This window comes from Chiloscyllium plagiosum, chromosome 22, assembly GCF_004010195.1.
Source record: "Chiloscyllium plagiosum isolate BGI_BamShark_2017 chromosome 22, ASM401019v2, whole genome shotgun sequence".
In the NCBI taxonomy this organism is placed as follows: Eukaryota; Metazoa; Chordata; class Chondrichthyes; order Orectolobiformes; family Hemiscylliidae; genus Chiloscyllium; species Chiloscyllium plagiosum.
This window is the reverse complement of record NC_057731.1, coordinates 15,207,516-15,232,255: the sequence shown is the minus strand read 5'-3', so window position 1 is coordinate 15,232,255 and position 24,740 is coordinate 15,207,516. Positions and strand designations below refer to the sequence as shown.

Below are 24,740 nucleotides of genomic sequence, written 5' to 3'. Positions count from 1 at the left end.
GTGGTGAAAGGCTTTGGGGGATAGGTGGGAACGTGATTTTGAGCTTACAGTCTGATCAGCTGTGGTCTTATTGAATCAGGAGCTGAGTGGCCTCATTGTCAGGATGTAGTTATCCTGTCACTAATTAGTTACCATTATTACCAGAGTTGAAAAATGTGGTGCTGGAAAAACACAGCAGGCCAGGCAGCATCCGAGGAGCAGGAGAATTGACGTTTCGGGCATAAGCCCTTCTTCAGGAATGAGGCTGGTGTGCCAAGCGGGATGAGATAAAAGGTAGAGGGGAGGGAATTTGGGGGAGGGGCGCTGGGAATACGACAGGTGGTGAGGATGAGGGTGATAGGCACCAGTCATACCTGCCTGAGATCTGTATGAAAAACCTTTAGACTGCTGTCAATTTGAGTAAGTGCTTTCCTCCATAAAACCTAACCATCTTTAACAGCATATTGCTGGGACTTTAGTGTCACTGTTTATGTCAGTCACATCTGATGAACATTATCAATATGGCCAAGTCACCAAGATGGAGAAATAAAATGGAAGGCTGCACCTACACTAGGATGAACATGAATGGATTCTGCTGCCTTCATTCATTTTCCTGTGCCAGTCACTGATAAAATACAGTCACATAAAGAATCCTGGCAAAAAGCAACATTTCCATTCAGCTACAGGGCAAAGCTGCAAGGAGCTTAAAATATCATCAAAAACTTAACTGTTGGAAAAATGTGAACCCTTCAATGATGACCCTTTGTTTTTTTTTAAAATGGGAACAGGCCTTTCGACCTTAAATGCAGCAGGATCAAGCAGAGGCAAAGTGAAACCCAACAGGAAGTCAAATAGAATGAGCCCTGGGGAGTCAATGACATCAATTAAGGCATCTGGAAGAGGTAAGTGGGTTAGGTCAGTGTTTCCCACAACAAACTTGGATCTAGTCACAAAATAATTGATTCACAACAATCTGATTCCATTTAAAGTGCATATGTGTATGAATTGTCATTTTATAAAATCGTTACTACAAATCCAGAATTCTCTGAGGCTCGCAGGAAATTCCCATTAAAACCTAAAGGATTTGGCTGTTGACGTGCAGTAACAGCAGCTCGGGTGCTGGTTGACAAATGATGCCCTCTGATAATAAACATCATTATTCCCAAGCATCTAAGCAGTAACTAATCGCTGTTTCAGGAAGGTTGAGAGTTTCAGTAACTGAGACTCTTCATTCCTGTGTGATCTTCAGTGCTGCTTTGTCAGGCACCTTTACTGACCTGCTTTGCCACAGAAATATAGACTTAGCAGCTTTACACCACAGAGTTTGAAATCAAGAGGAGGAGTTTAAAAGGGACATATCAATTTTGCAGTAAACTGAACAGGTTGCCTATTTTCCTTTTGCTTGTAGAGGAAGATGAAACAATAGGAGTCCTGTCTATTCTAAGGCTTTGTGCCTCAGAGATATGAGGAAGTGACACATCAGTTTCTATGTCTGAACAGTTTGCTTCACAATGCTTTTAAAAGGTCTACACTTGCATTTTTGTAAGGTTTGTTTCACTGCTTCTTTCTCAATAAGCACATTCAGGCCTAACTTATATCCTGCAGATCAGAGAATAATTAATTAACACACAATGTTAGATGCTGAACAATTGAAAACTACATTCCCTTTGATCAGGCAGAAAATATTGAAACTCTGATTTTGCCAAATTGTCAGCAAATGTACGAGATGAGCTCAGTAGAGAATGTAATGGTTTCTTTTCCAAACCAATAGGGTTGAACATCAGCAATGGGTTTTATACAGGTAGCTAAGCATAGAATCTTAGAGGGGCCTGAGTGACATGGGCATGGCAAGATGTATGAGAATTTGGAATGGTCAGTTTCAATGTCAGGAGCAACTTGCACCATCTTGTATGTGTTTCACATTTGTCATGGTGAGATTCCCACTCAGCAGCAAACAAGTTGCCAATTGATGAAGATTAAAACTTGCTAAATATCTTGTTGATGGCGCACAACACTCCTCAATAATGTTCAGCCTCCAGCATGACCAAACTGCCAAACAAGGTAGATGTTGAGAAGACGGAAGTCAGAGCAAGTGCCGGACAAATTCAGCTCACCTCTTACTCCTCGTGTTGCCCACAAACAAACTACAACTCGGGCCGTGATCCATAGGCACCAGCGCACCATCTACAGTCGATGGGACCTAGCATCTTCTAAACTCTTGCAAGCATCATGCACCCCTCTGATACACTTGCAGGCTGCTTAGGAAATATATGTGTACTGAAGAGTGCATCAGTAACTAGCATTGAAAGGCTGCTAGTTAGAAAGGGCTGGCACCCAGCTCCCGGATTGGACCAGGCTGCATCTCAGGGCTGCTCACTTGCCTTCTTAATGCTCGCTCACTTAGTGCCCACCTGTAAACGCAACAGCATCCATGCCTTATGCTGCTGTGCCATCCCTGTCAGCGTGTTGGCAGAATGAAAGGTATAATTTCTGCTGCTTTGAGGTGCTCTGTTGCAAAACCACACATACAGGCCACTTGTCAGTGAGGAACTATCTAAGGTTGTGGTGGTGATGGTGTGCGGGAGAAGGATTCTCTTGTTGGGTGGCATACCGAGAAGCCAGTTTAACACCTACAGACTGTGACCACTGCCTGTGGGGCAAAGGCACTGCATGTGTCTTCAACCAAATGGCCATGTTAGAAACTGAAGTGGGCTAGTTCTCAGTCCAGTCAAGGGGGCAGGCGTTGTTGGTCAGAGGATCCTGTTGCAGTCAGACTGGGCTATTATCGGCACACAGTCCGCAGGTTTTTTGAAGAGTTGGCTGCTTCGAGCTCTCATGTTGAGGAGATCTGGCCCAATACAGACCGGGGAGGGGGCAGTTATGTAGGGCCAGCTGTAGCAGTCCTGCAGTATTGTATATCATCAGGCAGGGAGCTGAAAGCTCAGTGGGCAGGGGTCTTCTTGCTCGTGTCTAGGGGCTGCTTGCTGCGGTTAGTCAAATACAGTCCTTGGGGTCCAGTGATCTTTCAGGAGGATTCTTGGGGAGCTCATAGTGGGGGGATTCATTGTTAGAAGAGGTGGGGGAGTCAAGGCTGGGGGAGAAAACAGGCATCTGTAGAAGTGGGAATAGGGACAGTGATGGAGGGACACTCAAAAATGAATGGTTTATGTGTGGTATAGTATTGGGGGGTGTGACAGGTGGGGGGGAAGGGGGTGTGGGCATTGTTGACCGTGATTCCCACCGTCACCTCCACAAGGGTATGCAGGATGGGCATCATTACATTGGAATGCCAGGGTTCGGGACAGAAAGCTGGAGATGCGATTTGATGTGCTGGAATCTCCAAATGGAGTTCAAATAGGCTGTCAGGGTCGATCAAGGTCATGGGCAAGATGGAGACTTTGGGTGGCTAGGTGTAGCCCACTGCTAGCAATGGGGAGCTTCATCCCCAGCCATCACTGTCCCTTCTCTAGAGGTGAAGTGCTTCCAGAAAATGGCTGGAACAGGAGATGGGGCGAGTGACAAAAGCCCAGGATCCGCATTTTCTGGATGATAGGATGTTGTAGCAACAATTACATGAAGTAACCATTTGCAAAGCCCACCTACAATTAATTTGCAATCATTTCATCAGCTGTATGCTATATGTTGTAGAGTGAGGGTGCCTCGAGTCAGATGCTGGTCAAAGGCAATTTGCAAAGGGCCATTAGTGCCTGAAAATTGAGCCTGGGCATCCCCATGCTGCAGACTCAGCAGCAATGACATTACCAAAGGCCTGTGCTGGCCAAAGGGGAACCATTATTCACCCAGCTACCTGGGGTGCTCTAGGAGGCACACATCATCACTCCATTGTCTCTCGTGTATGTTTATCCATGCCCTGTACTGAAGGTAGAGAGAGGTTTCAGAGTTTGTGTGGGTCTGGGATGGGATGTTGGGGGTGGAGGAGAACACCAGCCAGACTCTCTTTGGTGTTGGTCACTCGGCTGGTGTGACCCTTTCTCCAAGTTGGTGCACACGCTGAGGCTGGAGCTGGATGACCGATGGAGACACGGCCCTGGAAATTGGAGGGCTGTATGTCTCACTGTTTGGAGGAGAATGTGCAGCCTCATCTGGAGGGGCTGACGCTAAGGACCAGTCTGAGACCAGAGAACCTCCTTCGCTCAGTGTGTTCCCACCGTCAGTCATTTCCACTGAGACGGATGTATCCAGCTGCTGGTGGGATGTTGATCACTGTCGCTGCCTTCCTGAGGAGGTGAAGGTAGGATCAGGAGTAGCAGGGCCCCCCAGAGGATGTGGAGTAGCCAGCTCAGGGAGAGGTCCAGCTGCAGGGCCCCTCAGGATGGGTGGGATATACAGGAGACCAGAGGTTTCCCAGCACCAACTCTGTTTCCTAGGGATGAGTAAGGCGCTGTGCCAATGCAGTCTGTGTGTGGCCTGGGACACTGTGATGAACTGGAGCGGACCCGGCAGCTGTGAGGGTGAATTTCTGTCCGATGGGCTCCTTCCGGGGAGGGGGTGGGTGACCTGTGTGGGATCTCTCAGTCGTGCCCCCACAAATACGTCAGGGCAATGACCGATACCATCCGGGCAAGATCACACCGGCTCATTTCATTTCCCGAGGATGGGGTCAGTGCTGCAGCGTGGGCAGGAGGATTCAGGAACGTAGCTGTCTCCCAGGTACAGGATGCCAGCGACTGTACCCACGAGGCACTGACAAGACCAACACAGTATCACAACACTATGGCATTCATCACCAGGAAGAGGTTCCATTCCATCCATGATCAGGTGATCTGTGATTCTGTTCCCACTTCCTGGAGGGGTGTCACCATTCCTACATCCTGGAGCACTCGTGTGTACCCAGTGTGTTTGAGAGTCCAGGGCCTTACCTAGTGGGTTACTGGGGTAAGGGAGTATATGTGGCATCATCCTGGCATACTGTGCTCTGCACCCTTGGAGTAGGCAATGGGATGGTGTGCTGGATATTTACAAATTGGAGAGAAGGGAGCAGGTATCCAGGGAGCAGAGTATGGATGTTGGAGTGGGGGAAGTTGGAGTTGTCCATGACAGACTCCACTACATTGGATGCTGCAAGGCAGGTAGGACCTGACTGACCCCTGGTTCCAGTAGATGGGAGTTGGGTGCAGCAAACCATCATAGCCTGTAAAGTAGTCATTGGTCATGATCCCTAAATCTAGTTTGCATATGATAGTCTCTATCGCTTCTCTTTCATTGTTCTATGAATAAAAGCTCATATTTGGAATTGTCTGATTGCTTGACACCTATTAGACAGTGACAAGCTGTGGGTATTCAGTGGGCATTTACTGGACAATGATAAGTTGCGGGTCTCCAGCGTGCACTGGGGACAGGATAGCACTCAGAGGGTGTTGAAACAGGATGGAACTACGGAGTGGCAAAGTGTGATGCGGTGGTAAAACACGAGCGAGAGAGCGTGGTTGCATGCACAAGGCAGTGTCAGCCATGTTGGCTCAGTGCCAAGGGGAGCATGGGTTTGTGGCTGCTGTGCCATTCTGCTGCTAGTGAGGGGCAAGGGCAGATTGTCGACACTTATCTAGGTCTTTCAAAGATGGCACAGGTGCAAGGGATGCTAATCTTTCAGCAAATATCCACTGAGTGATGAGTTGTCCCAGGAATGGCGGATAATAAGATTGGGTGGAAACTAGATGTGAGACAAGGCATAGGGGCAGGGTAGACAATTAATGTGGTGAGTTTGGTTTGGTGCAGTAATCTCATTGAACCTCACAGGGAAAAACCCTCCAAAATAAAAACTTGATGCAACTCATCAAGAAGTGTGTTTATTGAAGGGATCATGTATTGTTAAATTAAAATAACAAGTGTAAACTTGAATTGCAGAAGGAAAACCTGACTTTAAATCACCATCCTGTTCGGATTGGATGCAGGATCTTGCTTATCGTATTTGGGAAAGTGTGAAGCCTTTGGCTTCCTTGAATGATCAAATGATTTTTTTTTCTTTGTTATGCAGCCACTTCTTTTGAAGGTCTGAGAAAGAACTGCGAAGAGCCATCTTCTCCTCCGTTTAATCCAACCACCTCCCTCAGTGCTATCATCAGGACACCCAAGTGTTATCACATCTCATCGGTGAATGAGAACACTGCCAAGCGGCTTTGCCGACGTTACTCCCAGGAATTAATCCAACATACGGTCTGCCAGCTGCTCAGAACATACCCTGCTGCTACTCGGATTGACTCCTCCAATCCATCGCCTCTCATGTTCTGGCTCCACGGGATACAGTTGGTTGCTCTCAATTATCAGACAGATGGTGAGTGGCTAGATTTGCGAACCCTCATTCATAAACATGGTTTGCTCGCTGGAGCTTCCATGAGCTGCATCTGCAAGAGTAAAGACCAAACATAATTTGAGATCATTAGTTCAAAGGAAAACTGCCATTTATCATTTTATTTACAGGTCATTCTAAATTTGAACATCTGAATTCCCTTCAATTTCAGCATCAGTTGAGTAAGCCAGAGGCTGTTGTATGTGATACCCTTGTGAATCAAACCACAAGCTCTGTGCAGGGAGAGGTTGGTTGAGTACTTGTTACAAATGCAGGTCGACCACAGAACTTTGGCTTTGATTTAATGATATCACTCATCCCCTTAAATGGGTTGGAAGTGTGTTTTTCTCTGTTGTGTACACTGCTCTGTATCTGCAGGCACTGTGGTGGGACCTGGGAATATAACAATGTAACTTCTTTGTAATCTGACTGGAATCTGTTTCAAGCATGTGTACTACTTTAATCCTCCCAAGGTTGGCTGAGTTAACATTGGATGAGACTTTGTTTGGTTTGGCAAGGGTTTGTTTGGTTTGGTTCATCAGCTGCCTTCTTCCACATTAGACAAAATATATGTAGCTCAGAGTATGATGCAGGTCACTTAGTGTAACTAGTTCATTCTCTGTACACAAACTGGGCAGAATTTACTGGACCTTCCAGTTGGTAGGTGGTCATGGACACTTCCAGGAGTCCTGACAGAATTAGCCCCCATTCAGACAGTCTGATGGCTGCCATCAGGGTTACTGGGTCCGGCCGGATGAATTTTCAACCTTGCTACCATGCAATTGGAGGCCAACAGCTCTCCAGCACCACCAGTGGTCACTGCCAGTACTGCAAGAGGCCTGGGAGGAGGATGGTTGCGGCAGTTCTGGAGCACAAAGTGGGGCCGGATCACCAGAACCAATCAGACAGACCCCAGTAACAATGTAACTTCTTTGTAATCTGACTGGAATCTGTTTCAAGCATGTGTACTACTTTAATCCTCCCAAGGTTGGCTGAGTTAACATTGGATGAGACTTTGTTTGGTCAGTCAGTGTAAAGAGCTCGACGCCCCTTTCTATGAGGACAGCCCTTGTTGCTGCTATGTCATGCTGTTAGCGCACATACTGCCCAGCCACTCGGCTGCTCACTATCTCTGATTGCTTTCTGTTAACAAATTACAGGCTGTTTCTTCCTCATGGTCACTCTTCCTTTTTTTTCTCTCAGTGATGTTGCTTCTGAAAAAATTGCATTGAGTGATGCCACAAGTCTCGAGCAACAATTGTGCTGATTGCCCTGCCAGTCATACAGGGAGGCCGCACTGGGCTCAAATCTACGCACACTACCTACCTCTCCCTGCCCAGAGCTTGTGGTTAGATTCACAAGGATGTCACATGGTGTATTCGGCTGAAGTTGAAACTGAAGGGTATTCAGATTTTAGTATTTAAAATGACATGGAAATAAGGTGATAAATGTGCAGCTGGCCTCCACTCTCTATATTTATTGAAGGAGTAATCCTGTAGTACTTTACAGACTCTATTTGCTGTCGCTCTGGTTCTGACTTTGCAGATTCTGTCGTCCCATTTTACTTCCAATGGAGTGGCTCACATTGCGTTCTCAATATTCGTTCCAAAGCCTTTCTTTAAGTCTAGTCGATATCAAAGACGTTTGCCCATGAGGCGTAGCATATCTCCAGGATGACCAGAAAGCATCCAGAGGTCATTGTTTGGAGACTCTGGAACATATTCCTCCCATTTGTTGCTGGAATAACATCTCCAGATTTGACTCTCCGGGCAGCTCACCATTCAGACAAGCTTCATTTAACTCTGATTTCTCTCCACAGCTGCTGCCAGACTTGCTGAGCTTTTCCAGCAATTTGTGTGTCATACATCTTGCATCCTACTTGTAGGGGGAGTAGCAAAATCTCTCTGCTCTGTGTAGATGATAAGCACATTCGGCACTGGACTGAGAATTCAGCGCTTCCAATCTTTGTCTTCAGCAGTGTACTGATTCTGTAGTTAACCGTCTCTTCTCCTTTTTGACCCTTAATGCTCGGTTAATGCAGACTTTGTTGCAGTTTAGTTAGATAAAGGTCACTGAAGCTTTGCAATCACTGGCAATATCTGCAATAAATGTAACAATCCACTTTGAAGTAATTACCAGTGAAATTGCAGCCACAATCAGGCTGAGTGGCTCTTTAAGTCACACTTTCCATAAGTTTACAATAGACAAGCAATTCTGTGCTTTTGGAGTTGAAATATGAGGTGAAGGAAGCTTTTTTCAAGGGCAACGTCTGATGGAAAGTTTTGCTGAAAACCACCACTTCATGGTCAAAGCATTAGCTCCATTTGTGAGCTAATCAACAAAGATAAAATGTGGTGAGTAATGCAAGTTGTATCACAAAATAATTATAGACTGGTTTTATTGACTAGGATCTTGGAGTTGTTCTTGTTTCCTCAGTAATCAGTTTCTAAATGATTGATTGATTGAAATGAACATAAATATTATTGAACTCACTTCCTCCTAATTTGAGTGCATTACCCTGATAGGTTTCATTTGATCATTGAACATTAAATAAAAACGGATTTAATCCAACAAATCCACCAATTGTACAAATGAAAGGAAACTTTAGATTTTTCTGGGGCAATGCTTTGAAAGCGATGGACCACCCCATGTTTTTTTAAAAAAAGGGAGGACAAGCCAACATTTATTGCCCTTTCCCAATTGCCCAGAGGACAATTAAAAATCAACCACATTGCTGTGGGTCTGGAGTCCCATGTAGGCCAGACCAGGCAAGGCTAGAATATCCTCCCCTAAAGGACATTTTACTCCGAAATGTTTTTTTTTGCAATACTTGATAATGTTCATCATTAGATTCTTAACTCATGGATAGGCAATGACCTAGTGGTATTATTGCGAGACTATTAATCCAGAGACCCTGGTAATGTATTGAGGACCTAGTTTTAATCACATATGGCAGATGGTGGAGTTTAAATTCAATAATCATCTGGAAATGAGAGTCTAACGATAATCATAAGTCTGTCGTCGATTGTTGGAAAAACCCATCTGGTTCTTAAGATGTCCTTTAGGGAAGGAAACTGCCATCCTTACATCTAGTCTACATGTGACTCCAGACCAAAGTCAATGTCATTGACACTGGACACTAACAGATACTCCAACCACAGCCCATGAATTAATTATAAAAATTCTAAATTTTTATTGATTTCGTATTCCAGCATTCACCATAGCGGGATTCGAACCTGGGGTTCCCAGAATATTACCTGGAGCTCTGAATTAATTCCAGTGATAATACCATCAGGTCATCTCATCTAAAGTGGTTCAGCCACAAAATACTATGAAAATCTTTGAGATTACGACATTGTCTCTTATTTTCCTTAGATCTCCCAATACATCTGAATGCAGCCATGTTTGAAGCCAATGGCGGATGTGGCTATGTCTTAAAGTCACCAGTCTTATGGGACAAAAACTGTCGAATGCACAATCAGTTCTCTCCACTGGAACGAATAGAGAACATGAGTCCATCCTTATATTCTCTAACTGTAAGTGCAGAAAGTTGTCTGTTGTTGCTTTCAGCTATCGAGGCAAGAGTAGACCTATTTACTTGGTATAAAATCAACTAGGAGAAAGTGAGGACTGCAGATGCTGGAGATCAGAGCTGAAAAATGTGTTGCTGGAAAAGTGCAGCAGGTCAGGCAGCATCAAAGGAAGCCCTTTATTCCTGAAGAAGGGCTTATGCCCAAAACGTCGATTCTCCTGCTCCTTTGATGCTGCCTGACCTGCTGCGCTTTTCCAGCAACACATTTTTCAGCTATTTACTGGGTATGGAATATAACCAGCATAACACACTCTGTCATTATATATCTCTTTTGTTGATTAAATCTGCGTTGGATAACTCTGCATTTTGGGGCCTTTTTTGTTTAATTCAGATAATCTCACTCCAACATGTTAATTAGTGTCATGTCCCATTTGAGATTAAGTAGTTATTTGATGATGAAGGTTAGCCATTAAGTGAATTGTCTCTAAGTTTTTCTGTGCTTTACTGTTAGCTGCTCTTTTAATGGCCATTTTATATTTCCCTTCAAGAAAAAACAAATTGACAACTGTAAACAATACTGGGATCTAAAATGATCATTTGGTTGAATTTTTGAACAAATATAATCACTCTACTCCTGCATAATGTGCTTTGAAGCTGAGGGTCAGGCTCATTTAACTTGTGCACTGTACATCTCAGTAACCAATGCTACAGTCCTTCTATTACTCTACATTGCTCCAAACTCCAATCTCTAGGGCATCTCCTTGTACTTTCATCCCACTGTTGGTAACTGCCATGTTCGGCCCTAAACTCTAGAAACATCTTCTCCTCTCCAACACTCTCCTCTTTAAAATACTGATTGAAATCTATTGCTTTGACCAAGCGTTTAATCACCTGTCCTTACATCCCTTCCCTATGTTCAGTGTCAGTCCTTGTGTGATAATGCTCCTGTGAATTAGGCTTTTTTTTAAAACCATGGGAAAGGTGCTAAATGTGGCAAGTTGTTGTTGATGATTGGAAGTGCCATTTATTACATCAATCTTGTGTTGATTTGAGTCACTGTGTAACCATACCTATTATTGAAAGAGATTTTAATACTGAAGCTGACTGATTCTCATGTTAAAACAATCCTAGATCATTTCTGGACAGTATGTTTGTCCCAGCAACACATCAGGGAGTCCATGCATTGAAATTGACGTACTCGGTATGCCACAGGACAGTTGTCACTTTCGCACCAAGCCCATTCATCGCAACACCCTGAACCCCATGTGGAATGAGCAGTTCTTCTTCCACGTTTACTTTGAAGACCTTGTTTTCCTACGTTTTGTGGTGGTGGAGAATAACAGCTCCACTGTAACAGCTCAAAGAGTGGTGCAATTAAAAGCCCTTAAAAGAGGTAATAACCATTTTCACTGACTTAATTCCTTCTTCTACCTTGAGATGTATGGTTGGGCTGAGAGCGTGCTGAATGTCGGATGGTGATCAAAATAAATGTGAATAATTAAGAATTTTACACTCAATGAAATGATACAATGTGAAAGGTAGTTTGAAACAAATGATATTGGAATCAATTTTATTTTATTGTATTTTCTTGCTATCACTCTTGTTCTTTTGCAAAACAGATTGTAACTATTTTCGCAAACTTCAAAGGAGTGTGAGATAAACTAAGAAGTTGAGAAAAGGAAAACTTTGGAGGGCTATGGGCCAGGAGCAGGCAGGTGGGGCTAGTTTAGTTTGGGATTATGTTCTGGTTGGACCGAAGGATCGGTTTCTGTGCTGTATGACTTTATGACTATGACTCTAGAAGTTAGGAGGTCCACAGTGGGACAATTTAGATTTTTTTAAGCAAATGAAATTACATTTGAAACTCAGTCCAGCTATATCATGCTGGAAGTCATCTTTTCAGTGGGAATGTAAAGAATAATTTTGGTGATAAGCGTTGTGGTTTCAAAATAGATAAAAGACTCCAATGGACAGGATTGGGCTACTGATCTGTTTTACCCAAATTTGGTGTCACTACCCAAACCAATTTCTGTGTTCCATTGTTTTTAAAGTTTCATGCAAGGATTAAAAAAAAAGAATTTCTACTTAACAGTGGGAACCCAGGTACAAAGAAATAATACAATTAATAATTAGTCTCACGGGAGACATTTTTACCCAGGAGTTAAAAAAAGGGTCATTTATATTCAGTTTCCAGGAATAGCAAAGGGCGAACTTGATAAGAAAATAAAATGTTACTTTACTATCTTTTAATACAGACAAAAAAACCCATATCTGGTTAACTTTCACTGCTAAGTCTTACAAGATGTGGGGCTTATAATTGCTGAAGCCTATCCATTACTCACTGGTAAATTCAATAAATTCAGGGGAAATTATTGGATATTAACAAATGATTGAATATTTCCATTAACCTGATTTTCTTTCTCTCTCAAATAAGTGTTAAGAGACGGTCCTTGTTGCAAGAACATTCTATAAAACATTTGGAGAGTTCTGGCAAGTGAACACTTGGGAAAAAAAGAGAACTTGTCAAAAGAAAGCGTGCTTTAAGAGAGGAATGTCATGTTTAATTAACCTGTCAGAGTTTTTCAAAGATATCCTTGGCATTTTGCACAGGGGAGCACTGCTGGTATCACGCACATGCATTTTTGGAAACGTTTTGACAAAATTCTGCATCAGCAGTCACTGGGTGAATTAAAGAGTGATTTAACAAGAACCTGGTTAGAAAATGATTTCGGTAACAAGATAAAATATCTAATCACAAATGAGAATTGTAAGGCTTGAAAGTTATTATAAGGGTACACAGAGGATCAGTGTTGGGAACTTTTCCATTATTAATATGCATTGAGGACTTGGATGAAAGATTAATTATAAATATAATGTTCATGTTTGCAAATGGTGCTTAAAATAGGTCGGAGCAAATAAGGAGGAACAATGTAACTGACTTAGAAGCATTTTAACCTTTTACATAATCAAGACAATTAATGGCAAGATAGTCAGTATAGATAAGATTAAGTTAATTAACTGAGGTTAAGGTATACAATATGGAGTATGTGCTTAGTGGAACAATGGTACGGCATGCTGATCAGGAAAGGAATTCAGGAATTATAAATCCATGAAATTCTTTACCAAGCTTCAGCTGAAATGTCAAGAAAAGGCAATTGTCTATAACTATTGAATGATGCTAGATAGACAAAATCACACAGCAATTCCATTGCCTACATGATCATACAATCATAGAATTGCCGCAGTGGTTTGGGGGGAGGTGGGGAGGTTATCCAGCCCATTGTGTCTTCTCAAGCTCTTCAAATGAATCATCATGTCTCAATGCACTCTCCTGCCTTTTCTCATACCCATGCACATTGTTTTTATTTAAATAATTCATTAAAAAAATATTTTTACATCTCATTTTCTTCTTTTAAAGTTGCTTTAAATCCATCCCCTCTCATTCTTGATCCTTTTAAGAGTGGGAATAGGTTCTCCATGAACAGTTCTCTCATTAGTTTGATAACTTTGATCAGATCTGCTCCCCCTCTCTCCAAGGAAAAGGATTCCAAGCTTTCCGATCCATCTTCATGACTGTGGACGTAAGGTACCTGATTTAAAGTGGCTATTGGAATTGGATTTAATGAGACAAAATATTTCACTTTTACCTCTCAAAGCCTGGCACTAAAATCACAGCAGCCCATGTCATTGGTTGAATAATCAAACATTATTTGATTAACACTATGGCATGGTTTGTTTAAAACAGCACAATGCATTATCGGTTACAAACAGGCATTATAGCAGACCAAATGATTACTGTATGTGCAGTTTGCAAATTTCAACCAGACTACCTACCAGATGGAGTCCAATATTCTGGTCAGCATGGATTTGTCAGGGAGAGGTCATATTGGACAAATTTGCTTGAGTTTTCCAAGGATAAGACTAGATGTGTGGATAAGGATATTCCAGTGGATGTAATTTACATGGGCTTCCATAAGGTTTTTGCCAAAATCTCACACCTTGTGGATTGACCAACGAAGTAAGACGCATGGGATACAGTACGATTTGGAAAATTAAATCCAAAATTGGCAGGAAGGTAGAAAAGGATTTTGTTTGAAGGTTGCTGTTGTGTTTTGAAGCCTGTGTTCAGTGGCCTGTATCTGCAACTGCTCATGAAGAAGTTTACGGATCTGTAAGGCTCCTGTCCAAATGAATTCTAATTGATGAACATGGAAGTCTTATCTGACTCCGAATCCATCTTTTAACATTGTGTATATCTTTTAGCTCTGCAGCTGTGAATGCTAACACTGTAAATCTGTGTAGACATTTATCCCCAGTTGCTAAACAAATCTTAAAGGCTTGTATTTCTCTGCATCAGACACATCTGATTCTAGAAACTACAACTCTGAATGCTGTTTGAACATTTAAAATCTGTTGAGAGGTTTGCTATGACCCATTTAAAATTATGGAATTTTGTAAGCATTCTGACAATACATCCTTGACCTTCCTTTGTTGGCCATCAATCCAGCACACATACATGTCTCCCGTTGTGGCCTGTGTTTTCAAATAAACCCATTGGACTATAACCTGGTGTCATGTGGTTTTTGACTTTATCCAACCCAGTCCAACACCAGCACTTCCACACTGTGTTTCTAAGCTGTCTGAAGACTTAAACTTTTTCAATGCTGTTGCAGTAAACCTCTTGAACCTACTTTAATTCATTTTCAAAGTTTTTAAAACTTCTCAGCCATCTGAAAATAGCAAATGAATATCCTTTTTAGCTTCTCTTTAACTTGGGACAAAATGGCATATTTCCATCTTTTCCCATTGCAGGCTTTTCAACTTTTAAAAGATATTCCTGATTTTTAATAGTAGATTTTCAGGCCTTCACAGCATTTCCCTGTTTTGTTTGAACTTTTAGAACAGCTTTCTTGCAGCTCCAGTTCAGTTCTGCAGCTGTTGCTTCTGGCATTCAGTTTAAACATTTTATTTCCAGAACTGTCTTTTCTTAAAGGCATAGTTCATCACTTACCACTGCAGAATTTTCTTCTGCCAGTTTTCTTTGGACATTTTGTGGATTCTTCATACTGCTGGGTGTTTCAGAGCATTAAACAAGAATGTCCACTGCTTGCACCATGTCAGAGTGTCGTACAGCATGGGAACAGACCCTTTGGTCCAAACCAGTCCACACCAACCATGTTCCCACACTAAACTAGTTCCACCTTGGTTTAACAATTATCCACTAGTCAGTTATTGGTTAACTCCATGACTTTTTTTTTAAAACAACAGAGCATATTATAAGTTGGAAAGGGGACATTACAGGAGAAAGTGAGGACTGCAGATGCTGGAGATCAGAGCTGAAAATGTGTTGAAGGAAAAGCGCAGCAGGTCAGGCAGCATCCAAGGATCAGGAGAATCAACGTTTCGGGCATAAGGGGACATTACAACAAAGCAATTGATTTCTGTGTGTATGCAGACTGCTTAGTAGGCAAAGTCAGAAGATTGTAAACTTATAACCATAGATACCTTCAAGGTGATGTCTCTTAATGGACAATAGGCATAGAACATTTTAAACTTAAGTTGGAATCCTGCATTCTACTGTATCCAAATGGTTGCATTGACCCTTGTCATTCTGTGGTTGTGGCACATATTACAGCTACACTTTGCTCATGGCATGGGCTGTAGTTATGTATGTTAGACCTATGGTTCATAGTACTTGAGTTTAGACACTGAGATTGGTAGAATAATTATTTACTTGGGGGTTCAGGTGCGTAAAACTTTAAAATACCACCAGCAGGTGAAGAAAATGATCAAGAGAGTGAATGGAATGCTGGTCTTTATTTGTAGAGGACTGGAATACTACGATGTAAAGGTTATGCTGCAGTTATATGTAACCCTGGATAGACCCCACTAGGGAACAGTGATCAGTTCTGGGCACCACACCTAAGGAGGGGAATACTGGCTTGAAGTGGGGGGAGTAGGTTAGCAAGAACAAAACCTGGACTTGAGGTTGTTATGAGGGGAGATTATACAAATAAGGCCTGTTTTCTCTAGAATTTAGAAGGTTAAAGTGTGATCTGATTGAAGTATTTAAGCCATGGTGGATAATGATAAACTATTTTCACTAGTTGGGGATTCCAGATCTGGGGGGATAGTTTACAAATTATGGCCAGATCATTCAGGAGAGATGTAAGGAAGCACTTCTACACTCAGGGTGGTATATCATTAGAACTCTCTTCCATGAACATCAGTTGATGCAAGATCAGTTGTTAATTTTACATTTGAAGTAGATACATTTTTTGTTAAGCAAAGCAATTAGGGGATTGGAGCCAGAAGAATATATATGCAGTTAGGCCATAAGTCAGCCATGATCTCATTGTATGATGGAACAGACTCAAAGGGCTGAATCGTCTACTCCTGTCCTGTGTTGTGAAAGATAAAATATGTACTGCCAAGCTATTCTGTTGGAAATGTCAGACACTGTAACTTAATGAAGGATTAAGTTCCAGTTCCAAAAGAGATGTGTGGATAGGTGTGGCTCACCAACTGGTCTTTTGTGCGCGTCGTTTCTTTGTAGCATTATTAAATAAAATTCAGATCATACCCCATTTGGCATTTTCTGTTTTGTTCAAGTCACTTAATCATGGGAAGATATTATTCCCTTGGGTGGCTACAGAGAGTAATAACTTAGTAATTATTACTTATTCATTTATCTCAGCCGCTACTCTTCTGGAGATATTATGCTCAGTTGTAACTCTCAATATTAATTTATTTACGCAAAGTCAAAAATTGGATCCAACAGCGATTTCTTGCTAGGTTCTTGTATCTCAACTAAATATCAATTTAATATCTGTGTTTTAATGGACAATTGACTGGCATATTGACTGTAAAAAGCATGGCAGGTTTACTAAAATATCCCTCAACCTCGTCCAAATTTACTCCCAGGGTTTTCAATATTTGAGCATTCCAGGGATTTCTGGATAGGGATCTAAAATAGAAATGCAGACCAGTTTCTTCTTCCTAACCTCTGGGTGATAAGGCCACTTGTTACACAAGCATAGCAGAGAACTAAGATCCACTTTCTTTACACAGTGAAGAATTGGTAATGGTTAATTGATTTAGCTCATCGGGACATCAGCAAGTTGTGTGGGAAGTCTGCAAAAGTTGGCTTATTTGAAAAAGAGATTGACTGAGGTGAAGTTTTGAAGTTTGAATGAACTTGCCAAAAGTGATCACGATAAAGTGCGATAGTGAAATCATAGAAGAAAATAAGCAGAATGTGTTCATCATGAGAGCAACATAGTTGTGGAGTACATTAACAGGACAAGACATTGAAGTGAACAGGGGAGGTGTTTTGAAATGCAATTGGTTGACCTTCTGGAGAGATTGAATTGAGATGTTTGGGGAAAGAGGGTGAGTGAGGTTGCTTTTTGAAAAGGTTATTCTGCCTTATTTGGCCTTAATGACTTTGTACCTTTTTCTAAAAACATATTCATACTTTAAGGTTTGTGGCGTCACAGCTGCAGTTGTATGGTCTGACAACTTTTCCTCTGTGACTAATTACATTTAAAAGAAAAGGAATTCGCATCTTGGCAAGACCTTCCTGCAATTTTGAGTTGGGTTTTGAAGAACCATCCCTGTAAACAAGCCATCAACCTGTGCTAGTAAAGGCCTTAAAGTGATCATAATGGACTCTTAGCTTGTGGCTTTCAGTCCATCCATTATAATAGAGAGGAAATCACAGGCTGAGCTTGTTCCCCTTTAGTTTACTGTACCCCCGATCACTGAAGGCTATCCCTCTACTATTGTCACTCGCTGTAGAGTTGTCAAATACCACATGGATGTAGCTGGGACCTGGCAGTAAACAGGCTGTGGCCTGAAGCCCAAAACACACGGCTAAATAGTTACTTCCCAGGTCTAATGACAAATGAAAGCAGCTAATCTTGAATGGTTATCTGTGAGGAAAGAACACTGCAATTTAATGTCAGTACTTGGAGTCCTCCTAAAAGCATAAAATTGCTCAGCCATTAATTATAGGGAAAAGGAAGCACATGCTTAAATAATCTGGGCCATTAGGGATGGGCAATAAATGCTGGCCTAACCAGTGATGCCCTCATCCCATGAATGAACTGTTGTCCATTCAGTCTACAGGGGTTGGAAATTTAACAATGGAGGTGAGAGGTCTGCTCATTGTATTCAGCCTGTTCATGCTGATGGATACTGGCTTTTATAATGCAAGTGAGCTTCAATTTTTGTTTGCAATAGCTGCTGCTGACAGTTGAAGTGCAACTCTGAAAATTAATGACCTTGTCGTACTGTAATAGGGAAAAGTGGAAAATGGTTTGTTGATTGAGTGTCTCATTTAGATTGGAAAAAAAAACTTCCAAGGCCATCAGGTGACATGCAATTTGTATCAGACGATCATTTCAAACAGGCTAAAAACTCCTCTGCTGCAAGTGAAGAAGGCATTAAGCTGCCCTACAGCCCATTGCTGAACTGCAAATTGCAGTGATTGGCAGCTCGATGGCTGTTCTCGATGGCTGCTTCCCTTGGCTTCCCCTTGAGATGCATAAGTTAAAGCAAGCAGTGTGATATGGTACACTGAGATTGTGCAGGATGGCCGGTAGGATACAGAGATTGGAGGGCAGGACAGGATCAGACCGTGTCTGTGTACCTTAACCCTTTTGTTTATTCATTTACAGGATGTGTATGTTGCTGGGAGGACAACACCTGTTGTCCATCCCTAATTACCCTTGAGAAGGTGGCACCTTATTGAACAGTTGCAGCAGATGGGGGCGCAGGAACACCGATGGTGCCCTTAGGAAGGAAGTTTCAGGATTTTGACCCAGCGACAGTGAAGGAATGGTGATATAGTTCCAAGACAGAATGGTGTTTGGATTGGAAAGGAACCTGCAGGTGGTGGGGTTCCCTTATATCTGTTATCCTTGTCCTTCTAAAAATTATGGGTATGGAAGGAGCTACATAAGGCCAGTCAACAAGTTAATATAGGTAACCTTTAGGTCAAGGATGGTCAATATATTAGAATGATCGAAGAGAGGAATGAAAAGGCTCAAAGAGGAATTTATCTGACTTCTGTTTTAATATCATAAAGGACCAGTCATAGATTATGTGATGAAAAGAATATGATGACAAAGTTTAAATCTGATACCCAAAATATTCAACTTTCTTAATTTTTTTATTTCTCTCAGGATACAGACATCTACAACTAAGAAATTCTCATAATGAATCTCTGGAGATATCTAGTCTCTTCATTTATAGCCGAAGGATGGAAGAAAACAACGCTGGAAACCTTATACCTTCATCAGTGGTAATAGCAGAATGATTTGTTCATGCACCACAGACTTTAATTGGAATCTGTTGAACAATTTGATGATAGAGTGTATCAAGACAAAACTAACAATATTTTGCTTTAATCAGCTGTTTAACAGTGAGGATCACAGATCTGAAGCCAGTTACCAAGTGACAGTTCATGGAGTGCCGGGTCCTGAACCATTCACTGTTTTTGCTGTCAATGAGAAGATCACAGCCAGGCAGTTACTGTACAAAGTGAGTCACTGTATGGTTAGCTCTTCCAAAAAGTCAAGACAATCAATAGAAGCTTCTGCCTAAAAAAATCACCTTGCAAGGTTTGCTGGGTAGCTATTTATGTTTTCTTTAATCTATTTAGGAATTGAAACAAAAATAGCAACCTAAAATTCAATTTGGATTTTGTTCTTTACCAGTATATTACTCTATCATAGAATGGTCATAGCATTTGGCCCATTGTATCTGTGCTTACCCCCTGCAATAAGGCATCTGACTAGCCTTATTGCCCCACTTTCTCCATGTATTTCTATCATTTTCTTCTCTTTGGGTAGTTGTCTAATTTGTTTTGCAAATTCCAACTGAATCTGCCTCCACCACATTCTCAGGCAGTGCATTCCAGATCCCAGTCACACATTGAGCTTTTCCTCAAAATGATATTGCTCCTTTAGCCAATCATCTGCCATCACCTGGTTCTGGATTCTTTCACCAATGGGAATGCCTTCACAACTTTCTTGAAGTGTGTTACCCAGAACTAGACACAACACTTCAAGTGAAGTTCGACTAGTATTTTATACAGATCCTTTCCATCCAGTGCTGCGGATTTATAAGCTGTATGAACACTCCATCTGTCTAATATATCTTCTTTAGTAAGGTTTGGCCCTGCCAGTGCATCAACCACCTGTTCACCAGAATCTTCATTTATAAAGGCAGATGGATCTTTTTCCATACCAGCATTGTTGGCCTACCTACATCAAATGGACTGCAGCAGTTTAGGAAGGCAGCTCATTATCACTTACTCAAGGGGAATGCTTACCCAATCAGTGAAGTCCACATCCCCTGAATAAGTTTTTAAAATGTACATCTTTAATGCAGCCTTCATGCAGTCCCCATTCACTACCCCCACCGCCTCCAGTTATACACCTTGAAAAGACTTTGGGATTTTCTTTTGTGTTAGCCACTGGTCTTTTCTGACCGTCTGTTTGTTTTGTGGAATTTTGTTGCTGGGGAATAGTGTACACTAGCCACCCAGTGTAATAATTAACCAATCATTCCTGAGTCAGAAGAAGCATGATTAAGTGCAGAATGGAGACCCCTCTGCTCTGACCCAAATGTGCTTAAGTTGCAGTCTTTCAGAGGGCCCTGCATTGTTTTGCGATCACTCTCTAACTCTGAGCTAGTTTGTGGGCATTTTATGCATGACCAAGCTCATTGTATTAAAGCTGGCAGTGAGAGAAAATCCAGCTTCCCAGCAGCCTGGCCTATGCTCAGCGCAGTGTTGTTTGGAAACTACCATTTATTTCCAGTCCCACCTTGGTTATATCTTGAAACTTGGAAGATATTCAGATAAATAGAGGAGAATATGTAGGTATCAGTTAAACTTCAGATGCAAAGTACAGTTGCTGTGGATCTGATTTTAAAAATGCCAAATGGGGCAGAGTCACAGGCAATTTAATGCTGAATTCCTCAAGTGTACAAAAATTGCATCTGTTGGGACATGAAGAATACTGCACAAATCTAAAAGAATAATATCTGAGGAAACATGTCTTATGTTTTTATTGTAAAACACTAGCAGATGCAAAGCTGTGTTCGAAATAACCCCATGGGAAAAAATAATCCAATGGAAGTGTTCCAACAAGTCGAGGGGCCAGAACTTGGTGTGTTAAACAGAATACAGGCAGGGTAATTTTTCCAAATGTTTTTAGAAACTGGAACCGTTAATAGCAACATGGAGGAGCCATTTTCTGTGAACTTCTGAGCCATGTTTCATTTCCACTTAACTATCTGTCAGCTTACATTTGTCCTGTACAAGCTCAGAGCTGTGGCCAATTGGGAACAAATTGACAAGTTTACCAGTAGCATCAAAGACAGCCTAACGAAATTTGAACATAATGAATGATTAGCACCCTAAGGAGCAGGTAAACAGGAAATTAGCTGAACCAAACATTGGTTTCTAACAGTATTTACTTGAAGATCAAAACTGGATTAAGGGCTTTTCTTTTTTATTTTTAGTCAAAGCCATTTTTCTTAAGGGAATTGAATTACTTTAATTGATCCTTCCAGATTGTAGGCGTTTTGGGTGGCTCAGAGGCAGACGTGGCCGACTACTTCCTTGTGGAAGAGAAAACAGCTCTTTCCAAAGATAAGAATGAGTGTAAGAAACAGCCACTCCAGAGGGTCATTAGTCCAGAGGAAGAGATACTGAAAATTCCACAGTGTTGGTTCCCAGAGGAAGGACTTGTCGGAAAAATAGTCTTCAAAAGCAAGGAGGAGGTATTTCAATTTTTCTTGAATGATTTATTTTTCTCTTATCATCACTGCTTTATAAAACATGCTGTTAATTATTCTGTTTTTCTTTTGTCTGCTTGAGCTAACCAAGGAGGCACTGCCACCAACAATCTCCCCCTTTTTGCATTCACAAATATCCACTTGTTCTGCCCAGGTGGATAACTCTGAATATCCAATCGTACCAAAAAGCAGCATTTACCAGTTTAACATCACTGTGTGCATCTTATGCTGATGATTAGATTCCCAACAGTATGGAAACAGGCCCTTCGATCCAACAAGTCCACACTGACCCTCCAAAGAGCAACCCATCCTGACTAATGCACCTAACACTATGGGCAATTTAACACGGCCAATTCACCTAACCTGTACATCCTTGGACTATGGGAGGAAACTGGAGCACCTGGAGGAAACCCACGCAGACACTGGGAGAATGTGCAGACTTCACACAGGCAGTTGCCAAGTCCCTGGCACTGTGAGGCAGCAGTGCTAACCACTAAGCCACCGTACCACCCCATGCTATTGATCCATTTAGAAACCCTGGATGAAAGTACAATACAAACTCACCAGTTCATGAGAATATCATTTCATCATAAAGAAAGGCTGGAGTCTTCCTGGAACCAAAATGCACATTTCTCTCCCTGACACGTGGTAGTAGACTTTAGTGTCGGGTAGCGGGAGTTTGTAAATTCCCCAGCTTCACATGCACGGCTTGGAAGCATGTGTCTGTAAAAGTGGATTGTTCGTTTAAGGGTGATAGGGGATTGGTGAACTACCTCTGCCAACCTGGCAACAGTTTGAAGGCAGCCCCAGGAGCTGCTGAGATAGGGTGGGTATTATGTATTTGTGGCTGAGTGCCTGGAGATCCATTAGTCAGCTGAAACAGCTGCACCTAAGAGAAAGCGTTGCTTGATTTCTTTGTGTTTCCATTTTATCAATTGCACAGTATTTACATAAACAAAACAGAGGTGTGTCAATGTGTCGGTTCTGCTATTGATAATTTAAAGTTTGGCACTACTTTAGAACTATAGTAAAAACATCTTTAAAAAATGTTAGAAATAAATGAATTATGCTTATAAAGCTTATCCATGTAAGTATTACGATCAGCTTTAGCAGTTTGATATAGTGTATATACTCATATGGAAATACTATAGATTGATACAGAAGGTCTGACAGGCCATTGGGAGGGTGTTTGGACAAGTAGATTGGATAATACCAAATTATCTTAACTTTGAAAAGGTTCCCTCATGCAGACTAGGGTTCACAACCCCTCTGAGGGGCCATAAACTGTGACCCGTTGAAAAGCTAGCCCCGATTCCAGCTGATTTTCACTCCTTCAGTCCCAGAGACAGATGGTCTTTGGACAGGAGTGTAACTGGGGTTGTCATTTCAGAATGAGACACCTTAAGACAGGAATTTGAAACTCTGCATTTAACCAACACCCTGTCTGCTGTTTCACCTGCTCCAATCTGCGAGACAATGGCAAGTACTGTCATAGCTGCTGTTTGCCATTGGGTATCGCGCTGCAAATCCTGTTCTTGCTTCAGGGCCACTCCTGTCACTGGTAATCAAGCACCGAGCTCACCACTGGCTAAATTACAGTTGTGCATGTTAAAACCACATCACAGGGTTGGGATCCAGGTGTCGGCCACCACGCTCCAGGTTAAAATCCGGTTGAATCAGCCAGTGACAGAAGACACAGATACAGACGCGCACATGCACACAGACATGTTCATGCATACACACAGACAGAACGACAAGGATCAGAGTAAAATAAATCCGAATGCCAGAGTTTTTTTTTTATAAAGCACATTAGAAGAACGTTTTTGATGAGAATTGGATTGGATGAGAATCCCCTCCTGGGTATTGAAACTGAAAAGAGAAGCGGCCCTTCTGGGTGATCCACAGTCTGTGGGGTAACACTGTGCATCCGAAAGCCTACTGACATCACCATCTGTTGCAGGAGCTGAACCAAAGAAACTCCATGAATGAAGAGCGTGATGATTTGAGCTGCAATAGCCCTCCAACAGAAGCTGACAGTTTCTTGGTTCAGGTGCATGATGTCTCCCCAGAACAGCCACGGACTGTCATCAGAGCATCAAAGTTCAGCACAGCCCAGGACATTATACTACAGGTTTGTCAAATTATACCCAATCGACTGTGGTTACAGTATGAGGCTAGTTTTTAATTCCAGAATTTAGTGAATTCACACTTCACCACGTGCTACTTAAACCCATCAGCCTGGTCTTGTGGATTACTTACTTAGTGGCAATACCATGATTCCAAGGGTTCTGGTAATATGTATTTCTCACAAGTAGATTGCCAGCAGACTCCAATATTAAATATATTGAATGACGGTAAGTTAATAAACAGCACCGCTCTAACAAGTGAAGGGAATAAGAGTTACTTTTTAAAGATACAAGTGCTGCGATTGCCAACTACAATGTGCCACAGTTACATTCATTAATTCAGTTCTGTTCATCTTCACATAAACTTTAAAGTATAATTAGCATTACCTTGTCGAATATAATTGTCATGTTAGTATAGCTGGATTTGTTCAAGGGCACATACACACAGTGGATCCGTATGGACTGGAAAGTGAAGTGGAATCTGTTTAAGTTTAAGCATGCCAACAACATGGAACATTTATTCAGTGTTAATTGCACTGTAAATTACCACAAATTGTTTTGATTATTTCACAGGCATTAAGTAAAGCCAAGTATTCCTACAGCATCCTGAGCAACCCAAATCCCAGTGATTATGTCCTTGTCGAGGAGGTAACCAAAGAGCCATTAAACAAGAAATCGTCAATGGCAAAGCCTGCTCTTCGAATCCTTTCTGAAAATGAGAGTGTGTTTGTAGCTCAGAGCAGGTGGAAAGGAGCAGGAAAATTCATCCTCAAGCTCAAAGAGCAAGTTCAGGTAGGCAGCATCAACGCTCAGTGCAGAAAAGGTTATTACATTGCAGCCAATGAAATCCTTTCAAAGTGTAATCACTGGTGTTATGAAGAAATGCCGCAATGTGCACAGCAAGCTCCCATTAAAAACAACAGTGCAATAAATAACTTACTAAATGAATGAATAAATACAATAATGTTTTCGGCCTTTATTGAGG

The 24,740-nt window shown here is 41.8% G+C and overlaps 1 protein-coding gene across 1 annotated transcript in view; it reads left to right on the top strand.

The window, feature by feature from the left end:
- plce1 (phospholipase C, epsilon 1) overlaps positions 1 to 24,740 on the top strand; it is a 381,748-nt gene that overhangs the window by 339,355 nt on the left and 17,653 nt on the right. The window contains exons 23-31 of the mRNA XM_043712462.1: positions 768 to 881; positions 5,975 to 6,271; positions 9,662 to 9,822; positions 10,950 to 11,211; positions 19,007 to 19,125; positions 19,236 to 19,364; positions 21,405 to 21,614; positions 23,590 to 23,760; positions 24,329 to 24,547. Of these exons, the coding sequence (XP_043568397.1) occupies positions 768 to 881; positions 5,975 to 6,271; positions 9,662 to 9,822; positions 10,950 to 11,211; positions 19,007 to 19,125; positions 19,236 to 19,364; positions 21,405 to 21,614; positions 23,590 to 23,760; positions 24,329 to 24,547 (1,682 nt within the window). The remainder of the gene's footprint in view (positions 1 to 767; positions 882 to 5,974; positions 6,272 to 9,661; positions 9,823 to 10,949; positions 11,212 to 19,006; positions 19,126 to 19,235; positions 19,365 to 21,404; positions 21,615 to 23,589; positions 23,761 to 24,328; positions 24,548 to 24,740) is intronic.